The following is a 12,728-nucleotide window of genomic DNA, read 5'->3' as shown; positions in this document are numbered from 1 at the left end:
CCTTATCCTTTTTAGTATTTGAAAACTAACACTATTCACCTATTTGATGCAATGTGATTTTATTGGACTTTTTTTTTTTTGTCATTTTAGCCTTTAAATATAATATTCCTATCAAATTGGTCATTTTGACGATTGTCCTTTTTAAAACAAACACTATTCACACGTGAAGCAATGTGATTTTACTGGACTTAACAGTTAAACATCAATTTTATAGACGACAATGAATAAAAGTAATTTATTCAACTTAAAAGGGAATAGTTTAAATTGATACAAGTTGCACCTTGTGTCATGAAGACTCGGAATCTAGTATCCGCAAGTTCATCAAATGCCATGTTGCTAGAACAATACAGTTTGGATGTAACTGGGGTCTGCATTTTAGACCTGATTTTGATCACCTACAATGAAGACATTGCAAAGTTGGTTATAGATCCACTTGCCAATGTGAACAATACAAGCCTTTCGTCAAAGCTACTACAAGAACAGAGCTCACTACAAATAGCTCTTACCTTAGAAGCTGTATGGAACCTACAAAACCATGTAGAACTCGGTGGGTATAAGATGAATATTGTTACAACAATCAAGGCATTGGAGTACAGGTTTAAGATGAATATTGTTACAACAATCAAGGCATTGGAGTACAGGTTTAATGAATACGTGACGACTCTTAGCATGAAGTTAAGGAAGCAATGCTGTGGTCAAGGCCTCCACCTGAGACAGTGAAAATGCATGTAGATGCAGCATTGTCAAAGGATTTAGCAACCATAGCTATGGTAGCTTGAGATAACAAGGTGATATCTTGAAAGCATGGACCAAGGAAGTTCAAACAAGGAACCAATTGTGGCAGAAGCAACAAGAATTTAATGGGCAGTACAATCGGCAAAGTTGGAACAATCTTAGAGAATCATTGTGAAAGGGGCTGCTAAAATATGTATTGATGCTTTAAATGGAGATTCGGTTGATTTGTGTCTTAGGCAATTTTAACCCTTTGTAACGATTCTAGGGAATTTAGTCACCGTTTGATAATTGTTATGGTAGCACATGCTTTAACCAAGTTTGTAGCCCATGCTAGGTTATTTTTATGTTGTAATAATTCCTCTTTATCCCAATTGTTTTGGAAGCTTAGAGGAGAGATGTTGCTAGTTCTTGATTTCATCTTTTGTGAGACTTCTTTTGTGAGAAAGACTGAGAGTCACACCTTGGAAAAATGAAAGAGAATGTAATACTTTCTCTTTTATAAATACCACACTCAATCATGAATTTCAAACATTGAATATATGAGCTAGCTTGCATTCTTGGGTCCCTCATAAAAAATTACTTAAGTTTATATCAACCTAAAGAGTTTTGGTTCCCCGTCAAAGATCTATGAGTCTTAAGTTTATTAGTTCTTCTACATACATAACTTTTACCACAACTGGAATATTATTCCAAACCCAACTAAGATTGATGGGGTTCAAATAGGAGACAAGCTCATGATTTGCAAGGTTGTAACTTGTAAGCACTTTGAAAGCTAAACTCCCCATTTCCAATGTCACCCCAGCATAGGGAATCCTTGCACTTTGTGTGGATTAGATTGAGAAAATGGTGGTTAACTTTAAATGAACTCAATGAAATTCATATTTGAATCTGGTGCAATAGTTAGGGTTATTGTACCATGCAATTACCACATCCATGTGAGATGTAAAAATTAATGATGTAAATTTTAAAAAATAATAATAAAACTTATTTATTTATTTTGCCTTATTAACTCTACATCCATGTGGTAATTGCTTGGTGTATTAGCCTCAATCCGTGAAATCTATAGGGAGAGGGACCGGGGGCAAAGAGAGAGGTGGGTTTACACTTAGACAACAATTGATCACTAAAAGGGGCTAGCTACTCAAGCTCTAATGGTTCCTAAAGGAGCCCAATCATGACAAGAAATGGGCCGTCCATGAGGTACAGATGGCTCACCCAATTCCTTTGATGACAAATAGGTCAGCCCAATATTAGTGCAATATCTTTCGTACAAAAAATGTCTCTGAGCAGTGAGCACCTAGCAAACAATCCGGTTGAGGTTGATTACTAAGGGTCTTATTGTTTTTGTTTAAAATTTCAGTTTATATTTTCTTTTACTTTATTTACAATTTTCAATTTTTTTTTAAAGTATAATTGTACTCTCTACCGTTTATTTATTTATTTAAAAAATTAATTGATAAAATTAATCTATTTCAAAAACCCTAATGACATGTGGAAGTGGGTCAAATTTATCATTTGGATAGGTTTTGGGTTGGGTCATAAATGGGTTGGATACAGCATTACCCTATTATCCATTTATTAACAATATAATATAAATTAAATATTTATTACCCACCCAACCCATTTAACCCATTGGACAATTAGGACTACATTTTCTAAAAAAATAAAAAGGAAAAAAAAGTCAATTATTTTAAGAGAAAGTTCGAAACATCATACTTGACTTATATTTTCCAACATTTTCTCTTGAACCAAACAATATGTTAACTTATATTTTCCTCAATTTTCTCGTGAAACAAACAACATACTGGCCACCATGATAATATCTTAGAGGTTATTGAGGGTTGAAAATGGCTCTACAAGTGAGCAACCTCTTAGCCACAAGATGATTTCAGTGCCAAATTTAGAGTTGGAGATGAGGGATTCACCGAAGGAGGTGACAGAGGAGATGAAGTTGTAAACACAAAATTTCCCAATTGCAAAAAATCAAACAATTGAAAAGAAATATGGTTTGCAAATATAAATTTGTATTGATGAATAATGAGTACAATCTCTATTTCAATTCTTTTACAAAAGAATACCCTCTGATTCTATCTTCTTTGAACATGACTTGAACAAGAAATCTTCTTGACTTTAATTGGAAGATGGATTGATCGATCTTCACAATAAATCTCTAGCTTTGAGCTTATTAGAGATTTATTATCATTCAAGTTCTTCAAACCCTTCGAATGTTCTTCAAGTTCTTCAAAGATTCTTGAGACAAAATTTCTCCAGAACTTGGGCCTCTTGAAAACTTGGTGTTGAAAATGAGAGGGAATGTCCTCTATTTATAGTGATTTTGGAGGATAAGCTCCACTTCGAATTGATATACTTGAAAGTATGTAGTAGACTTTTGATTTGCCCAAATTCTTCTTTGAGACAATTATCTCTATTTATCTATTTTGATAAAGATAATGATTAACAAAGATAAATAATTATCTCTATTTAATTTATTTTAATAAAGATAATTATCTATCAATTTTGAATAGAAAATTTATCTTTATTTTATTTATTTATAAAGATAATTATCCATAAATTTTGAATAGGAAATTTATCTTCATCTTGTGGGCCAAATGACACGTGACAAATTTCAATATGGCATTGTAATATCAATTTGGATGAAACATGTCATCATTTGATTTAATTAATTTAATGACATTTATAGGGATAAGGGCCCAAAATCGTATATTGGGCCTTGGGTGTTGGTCGAGAATGTTGATTAGTTCGAGGATGAATAAACGGAAGTGAGAGTGTTAAGTTCAGAGTCTCCTAAGTAACATGCAAGTGGAAATGTTGGGAAAAGTGGTATGAGGAGGAATATCTCCTCGAATAGGCCAAGCACAGATCGAATGCATATCCTATCACTCAAAGTAACCTTCCAGGAAACTCCTTTACTGGGGGCGTGCGTTATGAATGTACTGGAAGAGTGGAAGCTATGAAATATCTAAGGAAAAGCTGCTGTCACTGCATTGAATGCACTGCAGCTAACTTTCTAGCTACATTTATGTGGAGAAGACCCCTGAATAGTGCTACATTGACTATCCCAACTCATAGAGCGCCAAAAAGGGTGTCTAATAGGACAAACACTCAAATAGTGGCTCAAATGATTAACAAGTGTAGGATCAAGATCATCCAAGAGGAACTATACAATGTAAAAGATCCTCCATGGATAGAAAAGAGAGAAAGAGAGAAAGAGAAGACGGTAGCAATCAAAATTGTATTTGTAATCTGCTCAATTGATTTATATTAGAACTTACCTCCTCAGACCGTGCCGAGAGCAAATTTATTTGGATCAATTTCTTTTGCTTTAGTTTGATTACCTTTCAAACCCATTCTATTTGTTGTCCAACTCATTAAAGCCTAGTCCTCTAACCCATTCTCTACAAATTTATTGTATTAGGCTCATTGGGCCAATATCCCTTTACATTTTGTGTTTAGGCTTCAAATCGTGTCCCTACAACATTAATTCAGAATTTGCCACTAAATTTTGATGTGGCATTTTATAATTGGTTTAAAATTTTGTCTCCTACAAAAGTCAGCGTTGAATTCACTGGAGAATCTCTTGGTGTTAGAACAAATATCCATAGAAAGATCAAAACACACAAATTGTGAGCAAAGAACAAAGAAAATTCATAGTCACAGATCCAAACACACAGATCGAGAGCAAAGGATGAAGAAAATGAACAACAAGATTGAGATCTAAATTGGAAATAGATGAGAGAGAAGAAAGGACCAACTTGAAGCCATTTTCGACAAGATCATTGCACAAGAAAGAGAGAGAGATAGGGAGGTTGAGATCTTGGCTGAAGAGAAATAGAGTTAGAGGAACCAGACAATCTTAGGATATGTAAGTGAGAAGAAAACTCAAAAAAATCAATAAGAAAATTTAGAGTTAGGGTTTAATTTTTCTCTTAGGAGAGGGAGGGCGCATGGTGTTTGGCGGCTGTGTTTAGAAGGTTAGGGTTAGAAATTATTTTTTCTTATTACTTTTTGGGTCACGCTAACGAGGGCCCTTAGGGTATTGGTTAACAATACATTTTAGGAAAGTTTTGACACTACTTTTTATGGGAAATGAAAAAAACTATCAAAATATTAATTTTTTTTCCATAAAAACATTAATTGCTATCAAAATATTTCCCTTATGTGGCGTTTGGTACAGAGTAATGTTTTAGGATTCTCAGAAATGTTTTAGGATTCCCATGTTTGGTTTCAAATCATACCAGGGAATAAGATGCCAGGAGAATCTAGATTCCCCCTTTAAACCCCTCTCAATAGGAATGTGGATTCCCTTTAAAACGGGTGGGTATCCAGATTCCCAAGTTTAAAGGAAATTATATTTTTTATAAATTGACAATTTTAACCATTTTTCTTTATCATTTAAGGAATTAAGATAAAATATAAAACAAATCATCAATATCTTTTCCCTTGTCTTTATCATTTCCCGGCAAAATAACATAAACATGATAGACAAATCTGTTGATATATTCTTTTAACAAACTATTTAGGTTTCGCGTGTGGAAAAAAAAAGTTTGAAGGGGACCCTCCATTATTATTCAGGTATTCACTTTTACTGTTGTGTGTGTGTTACTCAACAAATTATTAATAGTTTATATTTTGTTTTTCATTATTTATTTAGAGGAGGATTTTTTTTAAAGGACTTGGTAGTTCACATTAAAACCTAAGGATAGAATGAGAAAAATAAATAATTTATTTAAGATTTCTAGGAATAAATCAAACATTATCATCTCACATTCTTAGGAATCTTAAGAGATTCCCAATGAAACCAAACATAGGAATAACTACATTCCTAGGCATCCAGATTGTAAGGAATCACATTTCTAGGAATTTGGATGTCAGGAGTAATGTGGATTCTCCCATACCAAACGCTACATTAGTTTTTAGACTTTTTGGAAAAAATGAAAAATAAATAAATAAATAAAGATGGGTTACCAACAGTACCCAATAGGTTTACCCATTAAAACTCATTTAATTATTTTACCTAATGGGTCTTTACCCATTTAACCCAAATGTTTAATTGGGTTGGGTCAAAAGCTTACCCAAATTAGGTGAATAATAGATGGCTTAATGGATATGGATATAGATAAAAAAATTTCCACTCCTACCATCGACAGAGGGTGAGAGCCATAAGTCTAAAAAATAAGGGGGTGTAGTGCATTTATATGGGAACAAAGAAAAACAAGTATTCTTTCTTTAGCCGGAAGACATGCAAGGAGATTGGGGGTTTCCACTTCCGCTAGAAAGAATTTTTTGGTGTGTGCAATTACAGATAGAGGAGTTTATATTAATTCTTAGAGGATTGTTATTTTGTATTTGTTACTGACTCAAGTTTTGGGCATAAAGTTGAAAAGATATCATGATTGATTTTATAGTTGTGAATTTATTTGGGATTATCACATTTTATTTTTCTTTTTAAGAAGAAAATAGTTTTCACGTAAATTTGTTTATTCTTGGATGTGATTGATATTTTTTTAACAAAGTTTGTGGCAACAAACTTTGTTGTAGCATACGCAAACTTTGTTGTAACAGACCTCAGCCCTTGCCCCCCACATCTCACACTTTACAAGCACTTATATTTGTAGAATGACCATCACATCAAGGGTGCGTGGTGATAACATGTGTATTAAAAACATTAAAACCATGCAATTTAACAGTTAAATTTTCAAAATATATAACCATATTAATTTTTTAATAAAAGTTGTAGTTAGGCTACAATCAAGTTTGTAGCAAAATTTTGTCAATTTTATTAACTTGATAATTTTGGTTATAATACATTTTTGGGATAATGATTGAAATTTTAAAATCACATATATAATATTAGATTGTAGGCGGTGAATGGTTGAAGATCCTCCTATATACGTAATAGACTCTCTTTTTGCTTTATTCGCCGTATGGCAAGAGGGAAGAATCAACAAGACGTGTTTCAACTTGTTAGGGAGAATATCTTTTTCTCTGCGTCAACCTCGCACTAATTTACCCTACTTCTTCTTTATCTCTCTGGTGATAATGTCCACGAACTTAGAATAGAATTTTCAGGCAAGTGGCAAAATGAAAGTGGTTAACCAAAAAGAAAAAGAAAAAAAATGAAAGTGATTGTTTGTACGCGTTCTTACAAATTAATTAGAATGAGAATGAGAATAAACTCGAGCACAATCTTCTTTCTTATAAGATGAAAGGGACGAATTCAAAGCTTGTATATATATATATGAAGAATGCATGGTCTTTGATAGTGTAAAAGTAAACTATCTTTTCTCTGTGTGACTTTTTCTTGCAACACAGCTCCATTAATCATATTAATAATGTCGAACTTGGGTTTTCTGAATTTCCAATATGGAGTTTCAAGAAAACCTTCACTAAAACCAGCCCAGAGGCCAAGCATCTCCAAGGAAAGACAACGCTCTAGCAAGAGCATGTCATCAAGTGGTAATTTCCAGGCAAACGTGGAGGAGTTGAGATGGGTTTTCAATAAATATGATACCAACAAAGATGGGAAAATCTCCCAGGAGGAGTACAAGTTAGCCCTGAAGGCTTTGGATTCAGGAATTTCTGAAACTGAGGTGGCCAAGGCATTTCAGAGCATTGATTCTGACGGAGATGGCTTCGTTGATTTCAAAGAGTTCATGGAAATGAACAACGCGGGTGGTGGGGTTAAAGCAAGTGACATTCAAAGTGCTTTTCAAGTGTTTGATTTGGATGGCAATGGTAAAATAAGCGCGGAGGAACTGTCTCAGGTTCTGAAGAAGCTAGGAGAGGGTTGTAGTCTGAAGGCTTGCCGGAAAATGATGAAAGGAGTGGACACCAATGGGGATGGTTTCATTGATATAAATGAATTCATGGCCATGATGGCAAGCTCCAAGAAACTGGCATGAGTGATATTATATATGTTCTAGATCTTTTTTATGGACCTGTTGTTCTTGTGCTTGTGTGGTTGTGTTGGTTCTTAATAATATGTACTGGAAGTTTGGAACAAATGTTTGATTTTTTTTTTTGCCTTTTGTTTTATGTTTTTTTTTTAATAAATAATTTAACTTTTAATCTCTTTTTGAAAATCGGTTAGTTTTGTCACACATTTAATGTAAAAGTTAAAAAAAAACTATTTATTTTGATATATATATATATATATATATATAAAACCATACAACAATAAGGGGCTGTTTGGTTTTAAAAAAATCATTACTCATTACTCCTCATTCAATTTTCGTCACTCATCATCATCACTTAAAATGCCCAAATTTTCTAAACCCCACACATTTGACACATTGTTTTCAGCTTTTCATCACTCAAATATTTCTACTTTTTGTGGAACCCATACCTGAGCACTTAATCAAATATTTCTACTTCGTTGATCTGTTTCATCAAATAATAAACTACAAGCATCGTCATCATCATTATTATTCTAAGCCCTCCAAAAAAACAGATAAGAAAGCCAAAAAAAAAACCTTTAGGAAGCCAGATTTAAGGTTGAGCAAAGCCACGGCTTTTCCATAAGGATTTTCTGCAGAGAATTCAACGGCTGTCATGAAGTCTTGTCAGGAAGAAAAAAGAATTGGTGAATTTAATGGAAGATGGTGTTTCAGCTAAAGAAGCAATAGATGTGAAGAAAGGAAGAAAAAAAAAAAGAAGAATCCAGCTGCAACGGATGGAAAGAATGGAGGAGGAGCAAATGTGGAATAAAAAAAAAAAAAAAAAGCTTTTGGTGTTTGATATGACAACACAAAGCATTGGTCCTACATATTCCATTTAATTACCAAATTGTCATGTAACTCATAACTCATAACTCAAATATCTGAAAACACTTCAAACTTGTTTCCCTGTTTTCATAATTTATTACTCACTTTGGTGAGAATTAAGTGATGAAAACAAAATCTAAAAACACACTAGAACAAGCTATTGCTCCGTGAGACCCACCATTTTTGAGTGATGAGTGATGAAAACAGAGTAATGGATGATAGAAACACCGAAATTCAAACAACCCCTAAAAGCTACTAAAATCTACAGGGTATCTAAACAAACACGTGATTAAGTAGGAAATGCAAAAATTATATATGATCTATGCACTTTAGTTCTACCTTCCTGTTCATAATAAAATACTAGCATTCTAATTTCTAGAACATGACAGAAATACTTTGATGTTATTTCTTCTCTCTTGAATCACTCAGTAGGTTTGGACTAAATCATGAGCTAAAAAATATTAATTTTTTTAGCAAATTCTGAGGCTCAATTTCCTGACTAAGAAGATGAACAAGATTTGATTTGGGGGAAATGGGAAAAAGTCTTGCAATTGGAGTGGCTACATTAGATAACGTAAGTTTAAACAATATGTGGTATCAACTATCAACTAGTTGTACATCTCACATACAAAATTGATTAAAGGTGAGGGCATGTGATCGCGTGACATAACAATTTAACAACCACAATAATGATCTCTTGTTTTAACCTAGTGCCAAATCAACCTTTTTTCAATCACACTGTGCAAGATAAAATAAAAGTTGTGCCTTCATTGAAACAATTACAACTTAACAAGTAGTCAACAACAAAGCAAGCATAATGCAGAATGCAGACACAAAAGACTATGCAAAACACAGCAATACAAGGAATGATAGTGTGGATTAAGAATGACTAGAGCATTTGAAACTTCATCTGGTCATGCCACCAACAACTGGAGGTAACGTGACGCCGCGGCTCTGTCTTTCCATGTTTGCTTGCCAACCTATATCACAATTTGAGTAATCAACAAAAGAATAAATCAAAAAGAAAATAAGCAATACAAATAAGGAAAACAAATTAAAGAAATTAATTAAAAGGTAAAACTTAGGTGCAATATATTATGTTCTCCAATTGAATTCAATCACATGGTTGTATTGATTTTAATTGTCTTAATAAAAGTAAACACTATTTCTTTTTCATTGGTCAAAACAACCATGTATTTGAATTTAATTGAAGAACGTAATATAATATATCAAGTTTTTTCCTTAATTAAAATGGCAAAAAGTACACGAGATGGCATGGAGGGGAGGTTCAAAGGGTGAGAATCCAGGCCCCACTCCCCACCCCACCTCGCATACGTCTTTCACCTTGATTTGGTGAGTCAATCACCCCCCCTCCCCTTTTTGCCTAAGTTAGTTTATAAACAAAGTTTACTTCTACACCAAATTGAGGTTATATTCTTCAATCTATTACATGGTGATTTATAAGACTATCCATGCATATTACTTAAAAAAATCATACGACTCATTTAAAAATTCATGTAACTAAACTACATATATATATGGATAGTCTTTTTAATCTCCACATAGTGGATTGGAGGAAGATATAGCCACAAACGAGTTTAGAGCTAAACTTTTTCCTTGGTTCATTATTGATTTATTTTGTTAATTTTTCCAAGCTCAAATAGGTTTAAGCAAAAATAAAACTAGCTAGCTGATCGCTAAATATTTGTCCTCAATAAGTTATCACAACAAAATTGTTTTTTTTTTTTTTTTTTTTTTTTTTTTTTTTTTTTTTTTGTAGGTTTCAGTTAGCTTAATTAGTAAAATCTTTGATGGTTGAATAAGAGATCTGAAGTTCAATCCTCACTTAAATCAAAAACCGATTGATACTTTGGTTTAATGATAAAGAGCTATCATCAGGAGTAGACGCCATAGGTTGAAATTCTCTAAAAAAATGTTTAAAAAAAAATGTTTAATGCAAGTGGTGAAGAAGTCTAACCCTAAAGGTTAGTCCGGTAGTTTTTATTTTTTAAGGTCTCATGAGATCCATAAATTTTTTAATTCAAAACTTATAGTAAGCATCTTCAATACAAAAAATTATTAGGTATGCCCCAAAGTATGATAATTTGGTGTTTTTTGTTCTCACATTCATGATAAACTCAATTTTCAATTTAATTAGTGAGATCAATCATGAATGTGAGAGAAGAGAAAACATTATATCACCATATTATAGGAGTTTCTAATAATTACTCCTTGGAACAATACCCAAGAGATTTCTGGCAGTAATTTTCTCATATTTGTGGGATAGGAAGATTATACACACTCACTCAAGAGAGTAACTAGACTTTCAAAGAGTTATGGACACATGCAAACAAAAGTATTAAAGTGGTTTTAAGAATATCCAACTTATACCCAGATGTGTGCCACTTGGCTCAAAAGCAAGTAAACTTTGGAGCACTGATCATATTGTACACTATCTAATACACACTGATAATACACACCTTAAGTATGCACACTAATAACAATTTTGATATCCGGCTGTGTAAAATGTGGACATTGTGTAAACTAGTGTACATCAAGGAAAGTAAATAAAACAACCATTTCCGTAAACTTTGTTTTATCTCGCTTCATTGAATAAAAGAGAAATAAAAGAGCAAGTTCACTAACCTATTCCCATATCAAAACCACGGCTCCTAAGCTCTCTATATTCCTGACAAAGTGCACAAGTTTCACAGCAGAAGTGAACCAAGCAATCCACACAGGGGTCCTCCGCCAAGTCATATTGCCCTCTCAACCTCGATCGGTAAAAACACGAGTACAAGCATGGTAAGGCAGTGAGACCCAGTAGTAGCCCATAAAGTGAACCACTTGCCGCACATGCTGCACCAAATATTCAAACATCAATCATATACTTTAAACATCAAATAAGACTAGTTTTGAGTTCCATTAAAAAAGAAAAAATAAAATGCACCAATAGATTGTGCTTCGAAAACTTACAAACAGATCCCTTATTCACTATCTCTGCAATCTGTCCAAAGGTGATGCATGGGCATATACAAGTAATCAAACAGTTTGCTGGGTCATCAAAACAATGGCAAAGGCCTGTAGACCAAGGTGTTGCGGAGGGGATATATGAAGTAGGGTAAGGTTGTCTAGGAGCCATGTTCAATGGACGTGGATATCCCTGTGGACCATATTTTCCATCCCCATCAGATGAAGAATACATTTCCTCTTATTGGTTCAGTTGAAGTATGTGAGAGAAAAAGGTAAGAACCAAAAAGAAAACTTTGGAGGGAAGAAAAAGAGGGAGTTTTTTGTTAGGAAGATAATGCCTGGGGAAGTTTCTAAGTGAGACTAGCTATAACATGTAGGAACATTATCTTAATGTAAAAGTTTTAAGCCTGGAAATTTCGTACTCATACAGTCATATATACCTATATTAAACATCCTTAAAAGAAGAAAAAGTGTTGAGTATCATTTCCAAGAAATTGCTCGCTCCTAAGGTTGAAAACAATACTGTTATAAAAGTTTGCTCCTATCAGAAGCAGTTTGCCATTAAAATCTTAAATTTAGTATTTGTTTTTTAATCTAGTTGCAAAAGATTAAGCTAGAATAAGACTCATGAAGTAGAAGTCATTTCTTCGTTGCAAAGGGTCAAACTCACTTGTATTTAAAACACATTTTTTAAGATCATAAGATATACTGTATATCTTATTCTTGGCAGCTACGTTCGGGCCCCAAAATTTGAAAGTTGAAAATGGCAATGTATTCTATCAATGTGAAAGGATCATATCCCAATGTACGAAATATATAAAGTAGAGAATATGAAACATATAAAAAGACTTAGAGCTTACTAAACACCCGACATCTTATGGTGTCCACGTGAATCCAAATCATGCACATTGAAGATGGTGAGAGTTCGAGTTTCATTGTAATAGTCAAATGCAAATGACAAAATAAAGAACTTTAATTCATCAAAAAAATAATAATAATAATAATAATTGGATGTGAAGAACGCAAAACTAGTTGTAATTCTTATTTGTTGGATGACTAAATTGATTAATTTTCATAGAATTGATGACCAGGTATGCCATTAACAGTATTACAGTAGATGACATATTGAAGATGCCTGTTAAGGTTTCCTGCATGGGAGAGAAGTTCATAAATCGTAGGACAAATATTCCAGTTTTGCGCGATACTACCAAAATTTCGCAAAACTGTCTAATTTAC

At 33.3% G+C, this 12,728-nt stretch overlaps 2 protein-coding genes across 2 annotated transcripts; one reads left to right on the top strand and one right to left on the bottom strand.

Annotated features, from left to right (window-relative positions):
* Positions 1-6,987: 6,987 nt before the first annotated feature.
* LOC126732749 (calmodulin-like protein 30) lies at positions 6,988-7,778 on the top strand. Its single transcript, XM_050435745.1, has one exon. It carries the CDS (start codon positions 7,089-7,091, stop codon positions 7,656-7,658), a length of 570 nt encoding a protein of 189 aa, XP_050291702.1. The 5' UTR covers positions 6,988-7,088; the 3' UTR covers positions 7,659-7,778.
* A 1,489-nt stretch (positions 7,779-9,267) lies between these two features.
* LOC126732748 (cell number regulator 2-like) lies at positions 9,268-11,933 on the bottom strand. The gene is made up of 3 exons (XM_050435744.1): positions 11,496-11,933; positions 11,166-11,378; positions 9,268-9,499 (listed from the first exon to the last, which is right to left on the bottom strand). The coding sequence occupies exons 1-3, from the start codon at positions 11,722-11,724 to the stop codon at positions 9,426-9,428; spliced, it is 516 nt and encodes a 171-aa protein (XP_050291701.1). The 5' UTR covers positions 11,725-11,933; the 3' UTR covers positions 9,268-9,425.
* Between the last annotated feature and the right edge of the window lie 795 nt (positions 11,934-12,728).

The sequence above is a fragment of the Quercus robur genome, chromosome 6, assembly GCF_932294415.1.
Source record: "Quercus robur chromosome 6, dhQueRobu3.1, whole genome shotgun sequence".
Classification (NCBI taxonomy): Eukaryota; Viridiplantae; Streptophyta; class Magnoliopsida; order Fagales; family Fagaceae; genus Quercus; species Quercus robur.
The sequence above is the reverse complement of the archived record's forward strand: the minus strand, read 5'-3'. Positions and strand labels throughout refer to the sequence as shown.

Coding starts and splice junctions, on each gene's coding strand:
- LOC126732749 (XM_050435745.1), top strand. CDS start 7,089: ATGTCGAACTTGGGTTTTCTGAATTTCCAATATGGAGTTTCAAGAAAA.
- LOC126732748 (XM_050435744.1), bottom strand. CDS start 11,724: ATGTATTCTTCATCTGATGGGGATGGAAAATATGGTCCACAGGGATAT. Junction 11,379..11,495: donor AGTGAATAAGGGATCTGTTT/GTAAGTTTTCGA, acceptor TATTTGGTGCAG/CATGTGCGGCAAGTGGTTCA. Junction 9,500..11,165: donor TGGTTTTGATATGGGAATAG/GTTAGTGAACTT, acceptor ATTGTGATATAG/GTTGGCAAGCAAACATGGAA.